This window comes from Pristis pectinata, chromosome 2 (assembly GCF_009764475.1).
Source record: "Pristis pectinata isolate sPriPec2 chromosome 2, sPriPec2.1.pri, whole genome shotgun sequence".
Taxonomy (NCBI): Eukaryota; Metazoa; Chordata; class Chondrichthyes; order Rhinopristiformes; family Pristidae; genus Pristis; species Pristis pectinata.
In genome coordinates this window covers 26,410,951-26,428,333 of record NC_067406.1, presented here as the reverse complement: position 1 = coordinate 26,428,333, position 17,383 = coordinate 26,410,951, and the positions used below count along the sequence as shown (strand labels likewise).

Sequence of the window (17,383 nt, the reverse complement as noted above, 5' to 3'; positions counted from 1 at the left end):
GTATTTTCTTTTTCAGTTTTATTTTGCTTAAGTTAATTTTGATGAGCGTCTGTTTGTGAGCCATTGTTATCTTCCTGGGAGCTTGCCATCTTTTTCCAGTCTAAATACAAATGTAGAGTAATTATTCATAAGTCACCATATTCTTTTATTTACGATACAGCCTGTATATTTTTGAAGAAAATCGCAATGTTCCTGACACTTTCCAAAAATAAAATTTGTAAAAAGAATGCTTGTGTTCATTTTCATATGATTTGCGAGAATTTTTTGCATACTCCTTTTAGACTCATTTCATATCTCACCCCCCACCCCCACCACCCCAAATCCCCAGGGGAAGCTTCTGAACAACTTCTACCACAACAAGCTCACTTGGGATTTTGTTGGCTTCCAGTAGGTCACCTCTCAATATCCTAAGCTGTGGACACATCAGACCAGTTCTGCCCAGACTTAAGGAACAAAAGCCCCCCATCTCAGAAATCAGTTCAGTGTATCCTTGCTCTAATACCTACAAAACAAGAATATCGTTCCTTGAGTGAAAATAAAAAAAGAAAATTGAAACTGAAAATGCTGGAAATATTCGGTAGGTCAGGCCATGTCACTCAATTAGGGAGACCTAAACTGAATTCATTACTTCAGGTGTGCTTTTGACAAAGTCTTTCACAGTGGAAGCAAGTCTTTCTTAGTCTTATACTTTTATATCTCTTCCATCAAAAACCATCTTTCCATTACTCTTTCTGTTTCTTGTTCTAGGAAACCCATTTTTCGCTAAACACCAGCATTTAAGAGTCTTGTACCATTTAAATGATGTCCTTTCCTTTTTCTTCCACCTATCGAAGTGGATAACTTCATGTTTGCTTATCTGTCATCATTTCTCCCACACACTTAAACCTGTTGATATCCAGTGTTTGGAGGATCCAGTTGATAGGGAAGTATCAGAGATGAGCAACGACCATTAAGTAGAGTTATAGTCATAGGATTTGTACAGTGTAGAAACAGGCCCTTCAGCCCATTACATCTAGGCTGACCATCATGCCTATCTATACTAATCACACTTGCCAGCATTAACTCCATGTCCTCCTGTGTCTTGCTCATTCAAGTACTTGACCAAATGCCTGTTATATGTTACTGTTCCTGCCTCTACCACTTCCTCTGGCAGCTCATTCTAGATACCAACAACTCTGGAAAATTTAGCCCTCCCACCTTAAATGGTTTGAGACACCCCTATCCTGGGAAACAGATGCTGACAGTCTACCCTATCTATGCTTCCCATAATTTTATATACTTCTATTATGTCACCTCTCAGCTTCCTTTGCTCCAGGGAAAACAGCCAGCCTTTCTAGTCTCTCTTTATAACTCAAGCCCTCCAATCCAGGTAACATCCTTGTGAATCTTGTCTACACACTCTCTAGCTTAATCACATCTCTCCTGTGGTGTGGCGACCAGAGTAGTGATAATAGAAAGGATTAATTGATGATCTGGTAGTTTAGGGGACTTTGTGGGAACAGAGATCATAGAAGGTTTCAATTTTACTTAAAATAAGTTAGTTCAATCTGAAGCCAGGTTATTAAATCTGAATCAAGCAAACTAATGAGGCCATGAGGCATGCATTGGCAATGATAGATTGGGAAACTATATTAGAAGTTATGACAGGAAACAATCAATGAATAACATTTAAAGATTGAATACATAGTCTGTAACATATTTAACATGTAACATGCCCTTGAGGCACACAAGCTTAATATGAAAAATGGTCTAGTTGTGGCTATCAAGAGAATGTTGATATTATGTTATCAAGATGGATAATATTAATATCAAGATGATATTAGTAATATTAATGTCAAGTTGGAATTGTATCAAATATTATAATATTGCAAAACAAAAATAATAGCCCAAGGAAAAGGAAAATAGAATGCAAGAGTAATCTAGCACGAAGCAGAAACGGATTGTAAAAATTTCTATTGATCAATAAAATGGAAGAGATTAGCCAAAGTTAATGTAGGTCCCCCAAAGTCTGAGACAGAAGAAATTTTTTTGGGGAGTAAGGAAGTGGTGGAGAAATTAATCAATCGTTTTATGTTTGTCTTCACTGAAGTAGACACGAGGAATCTCCTGTGAGGAGTGGAGAATTACAGGTCTGGAGTAAATGAGGAGCTCAATTAGCATGAGTAAAAAAAAATCTGTTTTGGAGAAGTTAGTGGGAAATCCAATCATTCCCCAGGATTTGTTGACTTGCATCCTGGGATTTTTGAAGTACATAATTATTGAGATGGTAGATACGGTGGCTGTCATTTGCAAAATTGTAGATTCAAGAATGGTTACCACAAATGGGAAGGTAGCAAACTGCTTAAGAAAGGAGGACAAGTGAAATTGGGAAACTATGGACCAGTTAGCATGACATCAGTAGTAGGGAAAATGCAGTAATCTATTATTAAGGAAGGTATAACAGGGCACTTAGAAAATAATACGTGGATTGAGCTTTTTGGGGTTGTAATTAGAAGAATAGTTGAGGACACTCCAATTGATATGGTTATTTGGAGTTACAGAAGGTCTTCGATAAGGGACCATAAAAGAGCTTATTAAAGAGTGCACGCTATTGGGAGTAACACACAGTATGGTTGAGTACTAGTTAATCGACTGAAAACAAAGTAAGAATAAATGGGTCATATACAGTTTGGGAGGCTATGAATAGTGGGTACCACAGAATTCAGTGCTGGGGCCTCAGCGATTCACAATCTGTTTCATTGATTTGGTTGAGCCCATGGTGGCAGTGTGGTCTGTGAGCATATCTGGCAGGGGGGTACAGAGAAGTAAAATGAATGGGCTAAGATGTAGCAGATAGAGTGTTGAGTGGATAAGTGGGAAGTCATGCGCTTTGGTAGGATAAGTGGAAAGGAGGAGTAAATTTTTAATGGTCAAAGATTGAAGGATGTTGGTATTCAGAAGAATCTGGTTGTATTTGTACATAACTTACTGAAAGTTGATATAACAATTAGGACGGCAAATGATATAGGTTAAATAGCATCTGTGAAGGCAAAGGGACATTACACATTTTGGGCCACAGTCCTGCAGAGTCCTCATTCCTGATGTATGATCACAACCTGAAACATTGACTATTCCTTTGCCTCCACAGATGCTGCTTAATCTGCTGAGTTCCTCCAGCAGTTTGTTTTTTGCTTCGGATTCCAGTATCTGCAGTCTCTTGTGTTTACAGGGCAAATGATACGTTGTCCTTTATATGTTGCCCTATTTAAGGATAGGGTGGCATGGTAGCGTAGCGGTTAGCGTGACGCTATTACAGCGCCAGCGATTGGGGTTCGATTCCCGTCGCTGTCTGTAAGGAACTTGTGCGTCTTCCTGTGTCTGCGTGGGTTTCCTCCGGGTGCTCTGGTTTCCTCCCACATTCCAAAGACGTACGGGTAGGCTAATTTGGGTTTAAAATGGCGGCGCAGACTCATTGGGCCAGAAGGGCCTGTTACCACGCTGTAAATAAAAGTTTAAAAGAAAATTTAAAAATAACAGCATAATACAGGCCCTTCGGCCCACCATGTTGTGCCGACCTTCAAACCACTCCTAAGACTATCTAACCCCTTCCTCCCACATATCCCTCTATCTTAAATTCTTCCATATGCTTATCTAGTAATCTCTTGAATTTGACCAACGTATCAGCCTCCACCACCACCCCAGGCAGCAAATTCCATGCACCAACCACTCTCTGGGTGAAAAACCTTCCTCTGACGTTTCCCTTGAACTCCCTCCCCCCCCGTTACCTTAAAGCCATGCCTTCATGTATTGAGCATTGGTGCCCTGGGAAAGAGGCACTGGCTGTACACTCTATCTATTCCTCTTAATATTTTGTATACCTCTATCATGTCTCCCCTCATCCTCCTCCTCTCCAATGAGTAAAGCTCTAGCTCCTTTAGTCTCTCCTCATAATCCATACTCTCTAATCCAGGCAGCATCCTGGTAAATCTCCTCTGCATCCTCTCCAATGCCTCCACATCCTTCCTATAATGAGGTGACCAGAACTGGATACAGTACTCTAAGTGTGGTCTAACCAGAGTTTTGTAAAGCTGCATCATTACTTTGCGGCTCTTAAACTTGATCCCACGACTTATGAAAGCTAACATCCCATAAGCTTTCTTAACTACCCTATCCATCCATGTAGCAACTTACAGTGATCTGTGGGTATGAACCCCCAGATCCCTCTGCTCCTCTACACTGCCCAGAATCCTGCCATTTACCTTGTATTCCGCCTTGGAGTTTGTCCTTCCAAAGTGTACCACCTCACACTTCTCTGGATTGAACTCCATCTGCCACTTGTCAGCCCAGCTCTGCATCCTATCAATATCCCTCTGTAAGCTTCGACAGCCTCCCACACTATCCACAACACCACCGATCTCTGTGTCATCTGAAAACTTGCTAACCCACCCTTCCACCCCCTCATCTAAGTCATTAATAAATATCACGAAAAGTAGAGGTCCCAGAACCGATCCTTGGGGGACACCACTAGTCACAGCCCTCCAATCTGAATGCACTCCCTCCACCACAACCCTCTGCTTTCTACAGGCAAGCCAATTCTGAATCCACATGGCCAATCCTTCCTGGATCCCTTGGCCTCTGACCTTCTGAAGAAGCCTACCATGTGGAACCTTGTCAAACGCCTTACTAAAATCCATGTAGACCACATCCACTGCACTACCCTCATCAATCTTCCTGGTCAGGTCCTCAAAGAACCCTATCAGGCTACTGAGGCAAGATCTTCCCTTCACAAAGCCATGCTGGCTGTCCCTAATCAGTCCATGATTCTCTAAATGATCATAGATCCTATCTCTTAGAATCCTTTCTAGCAGCTTACCCACCACAGATGTAAGGCTCACTGGTCTGTAATTCCCTGGACTATCCCTACTACCTTTTTTGAATAAGGGGACAACATTCGCCACCCTCCAATCCTCCGGTACCATCCCCGTGGACAATGAGGACTCAAAGATCCTAGCCAATGGTTCAGCAATCTCCTCCCTCGCCTCACGAAGCAGCCTGGGGAATATTCCGTCCGGACCCGGGGACTTATCTGTCCTAATATTTTCTAACAACTCCAACACATCCTCTCTCTTAATATCTACATACTCTAGAACATTACCCTTACCAACACTGTCCTCAGCATCAAGACCCCTCTCCTTGGTGAATACTGACGAGAAGTATTCATTGAGAACCTCACCCACTTCCACAGCTTCCAGGCACATCCTCCCACCTTTGTCATTAATCAGACCTACCTTTACTCTAGCCATCCTTCTGCTCTTCACGTATGGGCAAAAAGCCTTGGGATTCTCCTTAACCCTACTCGCCAAAGCCTTTTCATGTCCTCTTCTCGCTCTCCTCAGCCCCTTCTTAAGTTCCCTCCTCGCTACTCTATATTCCTCAAGAGCCCTGTCTGATTCTTGCTGCTTACATCTTATGTATGCTGCCCTCTTCTTCCTAACTAGTTTTTCCACCTCTCTTGTCACCCACAGTTCCTTCACCCTGCCATTCCTTCTCTGCCTCACTGGGACAAATTTATCCCTAACATCCTGCAAGAGATCCCTGAACATCGACCACATCTCTATAGTACATTTCCCTTCAAAAATGTCATCCCAATTCACACTCTCAAGTTCTTGCCTTTCCCCAATTAAATATCTTCCCGTCCTCTTTGCTCCTACCCCTGTCCATGACAATTCTAAAGGTTATGGAGCAGTGGGCGCTGTCCCCCAAATGCTCCCCCACCGATAGATCTGTCACCTGACCCGGTTCATTACCTAATAATAGATCTAATATGGCATTTCCTCTAGTCAGCCTGTCAACATACTGTGACAGGAATCCGTCCTGGAGACACTTAACAAACTCCACCCCATCTAAACCTTTGGTACTAAGCAGGTGCCAATCAATATTTGGGAAGTTGAAGTCTCCCACTATAATAACCCCATTATTTTTGCATCTTTCCAAAATCTGCCTCCCAATCTGCTCCTCAGTATCCCTACTGCTACCAGGGGGCCTAGAGAATACTCCCAGTAGAGTAACTGCTCCTTTCTTGTTCCTAACTTCCACCCATATTGACTCTAGAGAGGATCCTTCTACATTATCCACCCTTTCTGCTGCTGTAATGGTGTCCCTGACCAGTATCGCCACCCCTCCTCCTCTTCTCCCCGCCCCCCCCCATCCCTTTTAAAAACACTGAAAACCAGGAATATTCAAAATCCATTCCTGCCCTGATGTCAGCCAAGTCTCTGTAATAGCCACAATATCGTAGTCCCACGTACTTATCCAAGCTCTCAGTTCGTCTCCCTTATTCCTGATGCTTCTTGCATTTAAGTAAATGCACTTTAGCCCATCCGCCTTACTACTTTTATAGCCTGTACTCTGCTTCTCCTCCTTCAAAGCCTCTCTACCTGTTAGATCTGACTTTTCCCCATCGCCTTCTTCCTCTGACCTACTCCTCCGGTTCCCTTCCCCCTTGCAAACTAGTTTAAACCCTCCTGAACCACCCTAGCAAACCTGGCTGCAAGGAGATTGGCCCCGCTAAGGTTTGGGTGTAACCTGTCCTCTCTATACAGGTTCTACCTTCTCCAGAAGAGATCCCAATGATCCAAAAATCTAAAACCTTCCCTCCTGCACTAACCTCTCAGCCACGCATTTATTTGCTATCTCCTTCTATTCCTGCCTTCACTATCGGTGGCATTGGCAGTAATTCCGAGATTGCTACCCTTGAGGTCCTGTTCTTCAGCCTTCTGCCTAGCTCCCTAAGCTCACTTTTCAGGACCTCATCCCTCTTCCTACCTATGTCGTTGGTACCAACATGAACCAAGACTTCTGGCTGTTCTCCCTCCCGCTCCAGAATGCTGTGGACCCGATCAGAGACATCCTGGACCCTGGCACCTGGGAGGCAACATACCATCCAGGATTCATGCTCACTGCCACAGAACCTCCTATCTGTTTCCCTGACTATCGAGTCCCCTATCACTACTGCCTTTCTCTTCTCCTCCCTTCCCTTCTGAGCAGCAGGACCGGTCCCAGTGCCAGAGACCTGGCTACTGCTGCTGGATCCCTGCAAGTCATCCCCCTCAAAAGCTTCAAAAGCGGAAAACCTGTTATTGAGGGGAACAGCCTCTGGGGTCCTCTCCACTATCTGCCTGTTCATTTTCTTTTTCCTTTTCTCTCCCTTGACGGTCACCCTTCTATCTACTTCCTGGACTCCAGAAGTACCTGCTCTAAGGGGGGGGAACGGTCTCCTGATGTACAGCATCTACATAACTCTCTCCCTCCCTGATGCTCCGCAGTGTTTGAAGCTGCAACTCCAACTCATCAATTCTGAGGCGAAGTTCCTCCAGCCTCAAGCACTTACTGAAGATGTGGCCATCGTGGACTGCAGCAAGGTCCACAAGCTCCCACGTCAAGCAGCTGCAGCACACCACCATGTCCTCTATCTGAACTAATTCTACCTAGTTTTTTCCTACTTAAAAATTTATAACCGATAACAGGTAAACCTTAACTTTACCTACCAGCTTCTCACCTGCCTCTCCCCTTGAGCCAAAGCCCAAATCACTCTGCTCCCACTCACTCCACTGCCCGCTCTGACGCTGCCCGCAGGATATGGTGGTTTGCTTTTTAAACTGCCTGCGCTTTACCTGCTGATGTCACGCGCCTGTGCAGTCCTGCCCCCCACTATTCCCAATGAGAACTTATATAAAACACTTATAAAACAGAACCTTATATAAGGTTTTTATTATAAGGTTTTGTTTTACAAGAAAAACTTATCTGCTCCGAAGTCCCGACGCCTGCTGAAGCAAAACCCACGAAACCACCGAAGTTTTCTTTACCCGTTTTTTAAACTGCCCGTGCTTTACTTGCTGACATCACGCACCTGTGCAGTCCTGCCCCCACTATTCCCGATGAGGACTTATATAAAACACTTTATTGTGAGAGAGTTTGAGTACAAGACTAGAGATGCCTTGTTCCAATTATATGAAGACCAGTGAGACAACATCTGGCATATTTTATACAAGACTAGTCTCCCAACCCAAGGAATGATGTGCATGCAATAGTGAAAGTGTGACAAAGGTTCACTAAATTGATTTCTGTGATGGGGTTGCAGAGGGTCGTTATGTCTATGTGGAGAGATTGAGCAGACTGACCCGATAATCCCTTTGAGTTCAGAAAAATAAGAAATGACTAATTGAAATGAACAAATTATTATGGCAATTGACCTGATTAAGTAGTCGCCTTACACAGATATTTAGAACCAGGGATCACAGCCCCAAAGTAGGGCTTTGGCCAAGCAGGATTGAGGTGAGAGGTTAGTGAATCTTTGGAATTCCCTACTCGAGAGCTGTGGAGGCTCAGTCACTGAGTTTATCCAACACCCAGTTCATTATGTATTTAAATATTATGGAATTGAGGGATACAGGGGAACAAGAGGGACCATATGTCCTACTACAGCTTCAAATTCTCATGTCATTCTGTTCTTGTAAAAGCAGCTTTAATCATAGCATTCAAGAAGGAATTAGATTAATAACAAAAGAAAGAAAATTGAGGTGCTGCAAGGAAAGAACCAGAGAATGAGACGGACTGGTTTGCTTTGAGTAAATGGCCACACAGGCTTGGTGATAAAATAGAAAAGGAGGTTCTTATTTTGAAGTTGTATTTGATGATGCATAAAAATGTTATCCTCCTCTGATGGAGATAAGAATGCGTAAGTGACTGATAATAATGTACCTGTCCATCAATAGGAAGTTAAAAGTATTGTGGAGATGATTCTGGTTCCCTGGAAGTAGTATGAGTGGTGGTAGTGGTGGGGATGTCTGAATGCAGAACTGATACTTTGCTTCCATGGGCTACATACAGCAGGGGCACCAAAACAATGAAAAGGTACCAGTAATGCTGTGTCTGCAAAATCCTCCAAATGCATTGGTAGGATGAGCAAACCAACAACAATATTCTCTCTAAATGACAAAGGGTCTTAAATCTGAAATATTCACTCATTTTCTGTTTCTGTAAATGCTGTCTGACCTGCTGAGTGTTTCCAGCATTTCTACTTTTTATTTCAGATTTCCAGCATCTGCAGTTTTTGATTTTCATCAGCATTCTCTGTAGGCTAATAGCCCCAGCATCAAGGTTCTAATTGTACACATTGAACTTCAGTGGGTGGACCACAATGTCCTCAAACCCTGACATGGGCTCCTGAGGTTGGGACTCAACTCTGAGCTCTTTCACGACAAGGAATCTCCAGAACAGAGAAGTTGCTTCAAGGATGTTCTCAAAGCCCCCTTCAAAAATGTAACATTCCCACCAACTAACGGGAATCTCTGGCCCTTGACTGCTCAAAATGGAAGTGGAAGGCACATAGTTTCAAGTTTCTTTGTGAGCACTTAAGTGCCATGCAAAGACAGTGGAATACTACAGACCCTCCCAAACAGCCCACCCACTCATTCTATCAGGCATCCCCTTGTTCCACCTGTGGCTGAGTCTGTGGATCCCACATGGGACTCCTCATTGCTTCAGAATCCACAAAACTAGAGTAAAAATAAGTCATCCTGCATCCAGAGGGACTGGCTAAGAAGGGAGGGTTAAATGGAACAATGCCTGTACTGGTTGTGATGGAGAGGTGCAGATTTAAGTTGCATATGGTTTTTCTTTCCACCTCAGAGATGAGAAGAACCAATCAATCATTGTAAGTGGGGAGTCTGGAGCTGGAAAGACTGTGTCTGCTAAGTATGCCATGCGTTATTTTGCCACCGTGGGTGGATCAGCCAGCGAAACAAATGTTGAGGAGAAGGTCCTGGCCTCAAGTCCAATTATGGAGGTAAGTATATTATTTATAAATTAACGATAATTGGAAATGTAAATCTGTGAAGAGCTTGGTGCTGTATGGACTTATTCAAAATTACTTTCTTCTTTGTCTTTTTACATGGGTCAATCATAGGCACAAATGCAGGTGCTCTCAGGTGTTTTCCAGTTCCTCTCAAAAGGTTAACTAGGATGTGGGTAAAAAGTAATTATGGGGATAATTACTCTTTGATTTCTGCCCCCTTTCTGCCAAACTGCCTTAATTCTGCTGCTTTAATTTCCTCTTGTGATAGAATGAATGAGAGTGGTAAACAATAATGTGGAGTTACATGGGTTTCATTCTACTGCTCCAGTGCACAAGGTGGAAATTGATAGCTGCAGCTTCTCTTGGTGAAGATGCTATTTGAGGCACTCTTATATTTTTTTGTTCATGGGTTAGACCTCGTTGATCTATACTGAAATGAGCACAAACTGTAGTTAGTCTGTTGGCACAATTAACCCTGTGCTTACTTCCCTCTTCAATTATTTGTTTAATAAATGGTGCAAAATGATTGTCAAGTGATGATTTTTATAATAACAAAAATATGCATTTAAATGTCGTATGGATATTAAGGTCATGGAGGCATAAAGAGAACTGAGTACCAGAAAGAAGAAGGAAATACCAGGAATGGTGACCTAAAGAGAAGAGGGAAGTGAATAGGCATAGAATAACTCTAGAACAGGGCAATGAGGCAGAGAGTTGCACAAAGCATTGTATTAGGGAAATTGAAAGTTAAATGGCAGGGTTTGGCTGTGAGTTGTTATAATGGATGTTGTTGGAAGAGGGATTATAGATCAGAAAGGACAGTTGTTAGCGAAGTCAAGAAAAGGCATGAGAACTTAAAATTAGAGGATTTGGGGGATTGGGATTTTGAATGATTTAGGAAGGTTTGGAGTGATGGTTGGAACATTGCAGGATAGTATAGGCAGTAGATGTTGTGCAGTTTGCAAAGGGTAGGAATGGAATACCAACTAGAAGATATTGGATTAGGCCAATCTGGAGGTAAAGCACGACTGCATGTTTCAGTGGCAGGTAGCAGGAATTGATTGCTATGAGTAGAGATCATGGCAGATGGACTTTTGTAAGGGTGAAAACGATTAATGTTATGAAGGTGGAAGTAATTAGATTTTATAATAAATGTGGTCAGAAAGTTCACTGATAGTCAAAAAGGAGATTGTAAGGACTGTAGCCTGAAATAATGACCAGGGAATGAATACGTTTGTGGAGAGGTTACAGAGGTGACAGCTGAAGACCATGGTTTAAATCTTTTTGTTTAACTTGCGGGAAATTGCAGCTCAGCTAAGAATTGGTCAGTTCTGATACAGATAGAGAAAGTGAGCTATCTGAAGGTCTGCTCTGGGTCATTCATCTGCAATATTTTCTCAGCTTTTCTCACTTCACTGGCATGACCTGACCTTTTGGGCATTTTGCATAGCTTTGCATTTCATGCTTTTAATAGAACATACAGTACAGCAGGCCCTTCGGCCCACAATGTTGTGCTGAACTAATTAAATTTGTAATCAAATGCCCAGCTAAACTAATCCCTTCTGCCTATACAATGTCCATATCCTTCCATTTCACACACAGTCATGTGCCTATCTAAGAGCCTCTTGAATGCCCCTGTCACACTTGCCTCCACCACCACCCCAGGTAGCATATTCCAGGCACCTACCACTCACTGTGTGTAAAAAAAAAACTTGCCCTGCACATCTCCTTTGAACTTAACCCCCCTCACCTTAAATGCATGCCCTCTGGTATTAGACATTTCAACCCTGGGAAAAAGATACTGGCTGTCTGCTCTATGTCTCTTGTAATCTTATAAACCTCCATCAGCATTCTCCTCAGCCTCTACTGCTCCAGAGAAAACAACCCAAGTTTGTTCAACCTCTCCTAATCCAGGCAGCATCTTGGTAAACCACTTCTGCACCCTCTCCAAAGCCTCCACATCCTTCCTATAATGGGGAAACAACCACTGCAAAGGAGAGCACAGTGTCAAGCTATGGACCTTAAGTGCATTGTTGTGAATGAAATTGAAAGAATGGTGAAGCAGAGGCTGGAGTGATTGGTAACTGTAATTATTGAAGGTGAAGAAACAAGATGACTCCAATCATCATAATGTATTTTCACAGTATTTTTCAGAATGTGGAGAGCCCACGGTTAGGAGTGGCTACAGGCAATCTGAAAATGGAATAAGTGAATAGCCACTTCCTATTCCATAGTTTTAAAAGCTCCTATTACCACAGGATAATTAGTACATTGCTGCTATGTTGTAATTATTCCTTACTTTCAACAGGCCATTGGTAATGCTAAAACAACAAGGAATGATAACAGCAGTCGCTTTGGGAAATACATCCAAATTGGCTTTGACCGGCGATATTACATAATTGGTGCCAACATGCGAACATATCTGCTAGAGAAGTCGAGAGTGGTTTTCCAGGTTGGTACACATATCTGCAATAGAACTTGGTTGAATATCCACAGCAAAACAATTCAGGAATATCTTGTTTCAAGGGAGAGGAATAACTGTGGCTTCTCAGCCTTTTTGTTGGTAAATAACCTAAGAGGAAAATGAAAACATGACCTCTCGTACCACCCTAGATGTGCATGGTCTGAAAGTCCAGGATTGACAAGCTGAGCTGCTAATCACCTGGCTAGCACTGTTTCAGGAGTGAGCTTTGAAATGGTCAAAACATTAGAAAGCACTACATGGAGTTTAATCTTACTGGATCAGTCAGATGTGGTATAAAAGAAGTTCAAGAATGCATACTGTGGGCCAAAATTATGATGTTTTTGAATGTATCTTCTCATCTTAAACAATCTAAAATTCCAAATCTTCCCACAGTGTTCAAGGTTGAACATACTAATTGCACTCTACTTCATTGCTCCCCTATGTTTTTCTTTCTTATTCATTTTCTTCCTGCATATTTGCCTGTCTTCTGTTTGCCTCTTTAAGTAAGGACAGAATCAGTTTCATAGAACTGGATATGGAGTTTAGCTGTACTTCTCAGAATAAAATGACTATGTGACACAAGAGATAATAGAGCAGCTTTGTCTTTGCTAAATATTATATGAGCATTGTCAGCTTGGATCATGTTCTGATGTCAATATCCAAGTCATAATTGTTATGGTAGATACAGTATTCATCATCTGCAATATTAGTATATCAATAATATTTTGTCTTATTCAACTGATGTATTTTAATTTTAACAAGTGTAAATTGTGAGTCTACTTGTAGGAATATAGATTAATGGCTGTCTCCGCTTCTGTCTGAGAGATGGTGGGATCAATACTGTTAGCAGAAACATGATTTCTTTTAAGCTATCTAATTGCAGGAGTCTAGTTTTGTGCCGCATGGCAGAGAGATGGGGATACATATCCAAAATGCAGTGGTATCCTGGGTTTCCAATCCCAATTGTTTCATTAGAATGGAACTTGGAGACTAGTGAATCAAGGATGAAATTAAGATGTTATAGGTGAGATGGGTGGTTGCAAGTTACTCTGGGCATACCTTGTGACTGCTGATAATACAGAATGAGCAAATTGTATTGTCTGCAAATTGGAGTTTACGTCGCACAGATACTGAATGGAGTGGAGTGCAGCATGCTTTCCCAAGAGTTATGGGGAACATTTTAAATAAGGTCAGATCGTGGTTGTATACCTGTGGGAAAGTTTACACAATGATCACATTCTTCCAAGGGGAAGAAGGAAAGTGAGGACAGGTTCCTTTGCACCTCAGCTGTATGATCCTTGGCTTATTTCAGAGAGCATTGTTCTCATCTTCAAAACAAATTATAGCTCTTCTATCAAATTTGGGAGTGAGACAAAAGTTTTGAAAAGGGTAGTGAGAAATTTTCTAATGAGAAATGGGTATTGCTGACAAGTCAGTATTGAATCCCCATCTCTAATTACCCTTGAAGATAACGATGACAAATGAGTGGCTTGCTAGGCCATTTCATTAGAGCTGTTAAATATCAGCTACAATGTTGTGGGGTCATTATTTAGGGCTCAGAATCAAGTTTATTACCAAGGACTTGTATGATGTGAAATATGTTGTTTTGCAGGAGCAGTACAGTGCAAAGATATAAAAATTACAATGAATTAGAAAATGAATAAATAGTATGGGGGGTAAAAAGGAATAACGAAGTAGTGTTCATGGACCTTTCAGGACTCTGATGGCGGAGAGAAAGATGTTGTTCCTATATCATTGAGTGTGGGTCTTCAGGCTCCTATACCTCTTCCCCGATGGTAGTAACGAGAAAAGGGCACGTCCCGGATGGTGAGGGTCCTTAATGATGGATGCTGCTGCCTTGAGGCACTGCCTCTTGAAGATGTCCTCAATAGTGGGGAGGGTTGTGCTCCTGATGGAGCTGGCTGAGCCTACAATTCTGTGCAGCCTCTTGCGATCCCATGCATTGGAGCCTCCATACGAGGCTGTGATGCAACCAGTCAGAATACTCTCCGTCGTACGTCTATAGAAATTTGCAAGAATCTTTGGTGACATACAAAATCTCCGCAAACTCCTAACGAAGTAGAGCTGCTGGTGTGCCACCTTCGTGATTTCACCAATGTGTTGGGCCTAGGATAGATCCTCTGAGATGTTGACACCCAGGAACTTGAAGCTGCTCACCCTTTCCACCACTGACCCCTCAATGAGGACTGGTATGTGTTCTCCCGACTTCCCATTCCTGAACACAATCAATTCCTTGGTCTTGTTGATGTTGGGTGCAAGGTTGTTGTTGCGACACCACTTAATCAGCTGAACTAGCTCACTCCTGTATGCCGCCTTGTCGCCATTTGAGATCTTACCAACAACAGTGGTGTCATCTGCAAATCCATAGATGGTGTTTGAGCTGTGCCTAGCCACACAGTCATGAGTGTAGAGAGAGTAGAGCAGTGGGCTGCATGTAAGGATGACAGATATCTTTCCCTGGAGGATGCAGCAAAGCAGATGGATTTTTACAACAATCCATCATTTCATATTAAGGAATACCTGTAATAATTTTACATCAAAATTGATTAAATAAATCCACAAGTGAATTTAAGCTTCCCAGACATTGTGGGTGAGATTTGAATTTGTATCTCTTGATCATGTTCAGATGTTTGCATTACTAATTTAACCACTACACTATTCCCAAGCCATCTGTCCACAAGGAATTAGGTTTGCTCTTTATCTTTATCAGGCAGAAGACGAGCGCAACTACCATATCTTCTACCAGCTGTGTGCCTCGGCCAATCGCCCAGAATTCAAAGAACTGTATTTAAGTAAGTTACCTTGTCCAAAAGTTACTATACTAATGAAAAATAATACAACTGACCTTGTGCCTGTTTAATTAAATGTACACTCAGCAAAGTGCTGTTCTTGGAATCCTCCTATAACGTTGGATGGCATTTTGTCACGGGCCTGGAATTCCTCCAAATGTTTTTCAGCTAATTAATTGCTTTTGAAGTTCAGTCACTTTGTTATGTTTATTATTATGTGTGGCAATTTCTCCACAGCTAGGTCTCAGAAACATTGGAGATTTTTCTTTTGGTAATGTGGCTGAGAGAGTAATGTGGCTGAGAGAGTAACGTGGCCAGAGCATCAACAGGGTTCACTTTGGGGAAGAGTAGCCAGGCGTGGTATCGGAGCCATAGATGTGTCATCGTGTTCTAGATAATGCAGGTGCTATGGAGAAAAATAGGCTTTTCTGGATTATTGTGTACATAAAAGATAAATTTCGGAATTGTTTGACTTGCTAAAGTTTGACTTCAAACTAAGCTGATGGAATGAAATTTTCATCTCTACATTGGCTCTGGGGATTTTCTGTTAAGTGGATGTTGGTATAATAATTGTGTGTAAAGTAACAATGAAATGTTTGGTGCTTTTGTTCTGTATGTTTCTACATTCCAATGATAATTAAGTCTGAATTCTCAACGTCTAATATATACATATTATGTCAAAATGCCTACAGCTGTTACATGAATAGATTTTAATTATGAGTGTTTCACATACTTTCAAAATCAAGTTGATGTATTTATTTGCATGAGGGTGAGAAATGTTTATAACTAATTTGCTTCAGGGCAAGTTGTTAGTATTTGACACCTGTTAATCACAGCAGAGTGAATCACAAAACATTGCCACAAATAAAAAGTTTGCCAAAAAGATGAAGCAAATCTTACCCAAAAAAAAACAGAAGCAAAAAAGTATTTTTTCAATCATGCCACGAAGGGAATTAAAGCAGTACCATTTTTTCTTACTTGAAAAGAGAGTAAGGAGGAAGGGTGTAGTGTGACTTCATTTAAATGTAAGAGATGAGTAAAGGAAGAAAAAGAGAGTTCTTCCCAGTATGTTATGTTCCAGTTAAGGCTTAACTATGCCATGCATCAATTTTTGGGACACATTGTTAGCTGCAAAAGAAACTTTCCCTTTCAATTTTCATCAGTACATTTTTTTTTTCTGTAACTTCCTTGACAGCATGTCTGTGGTTTGAAATCCAGCCAACATCAATCAATAGTTTTTACTTCAGTCCTAAAATGCATGGAACTGATACAGTGAGTCTTTCTCTGTGAACACACAAATTTGAATGCAATAGACACAAAATGGTAAGCAATAAACAAGCAGCTAGAGAAAGTCAGCGGGTTGAGCAGCATCTGTGGGAGGAAAGGAATTGTCGATGTTTTGGGTTGAAACCCTTCATCAACACCCTAATGCAGGGTGTCAGCCAGAAATGTCAACTGTTCCTTTCCTCCCACAGATGCTGCTCGACCTGCTGAGTTCTTCCAGCAGATTGTTGCTCCAGATTCCAGCATCTGCAGTATCTTGTGTCTCTAGTCAAGAAATGTTGCTAACTTGATTCATCTTGACTGCCACCTGAGGCCTGGACCATCTCAGAAGATTGCCTTGGTTCAGTTGGCTTCACTCCATACGATATCAAGAAATGTTGACAACGTAGGATACAGCATAAGTATCAGCTGCATTGCTGAAGACTTGTACTCCAGAACTAGTTATGCTGCTAGCCAAGCCTTTCTGATACACCTGCAACATTGGCATCTCTGATGAGGTAGAAACTTGCCCAAGTACCTCCTGCCTACACAAAAAAAAAGACCCCAAGATGGCTGTTAACCAACCCATCATTTTAATTTCCATTATTGGCAAAGTGGCAGAATGTGTCATTAACGTTGCTGTCAGGTGTTAATTACACACCAGTAACCTGTTCACTGCTCAGTTTGTCAAGGTCTTTGTACTTGGACCTTATCATAGCCTTCGTCTAAACATGAACCTGAAGACCTGAATTCCAGAGGAGGGAAAAGAATAACGGTCCCTTGCATCAAGCAAGTTTTTGAGTGAGTGTTGTATCAAGATATGATGGCAAATCTGAAGTCAATGGGAATCTAAAGGAAAACTCCCCACTGGGGAAAAAGTCCTATCAGGAAGTTAGCTGTGGTTGTCGGAGGGTAACCGCCTCAGCCCCAAGGCATTGCTGCTCATCAGGGCATTGTTGTAAACTGTATCAAAAATGATCAAAAATATTTCCTTCATCAATATGTGAGACA

The 17,383-nt window shown here is 41.9% G+C and overlaps 1 protein-coding gene across 2 annotated transcripts in view; it reads left to right on the top strand.

The window, feature by feature from the left end:
- The window catches only part of myo5b (myosin VB), a 215,754-nt gene that overhangs the window by 81,783 nt on the left and 116,588 nt on the right, over positions 1 to 17,383 (top strand). For both annotated transcript variants that reach the window (XM_052010146.1, XM_052010147.1), the window contains exons 5-7: positions 9,670 to 9,826; positions 12,144 to 12,287; positions 15,031 to 15,112. In XM_052010146.1, the coding sequence (XP_051866106.1) occupies positions 9,670 to 9,826; positions 12,144 to 12,287; positions 15,031 to 15,112 (383 nt within the window). The remainder of the gene's footprint in view (positions 1 to 9,669; positions 9,827 to 12,143; positions 12,288 to 15,030; positions 15,113 to 17,383) is intronic.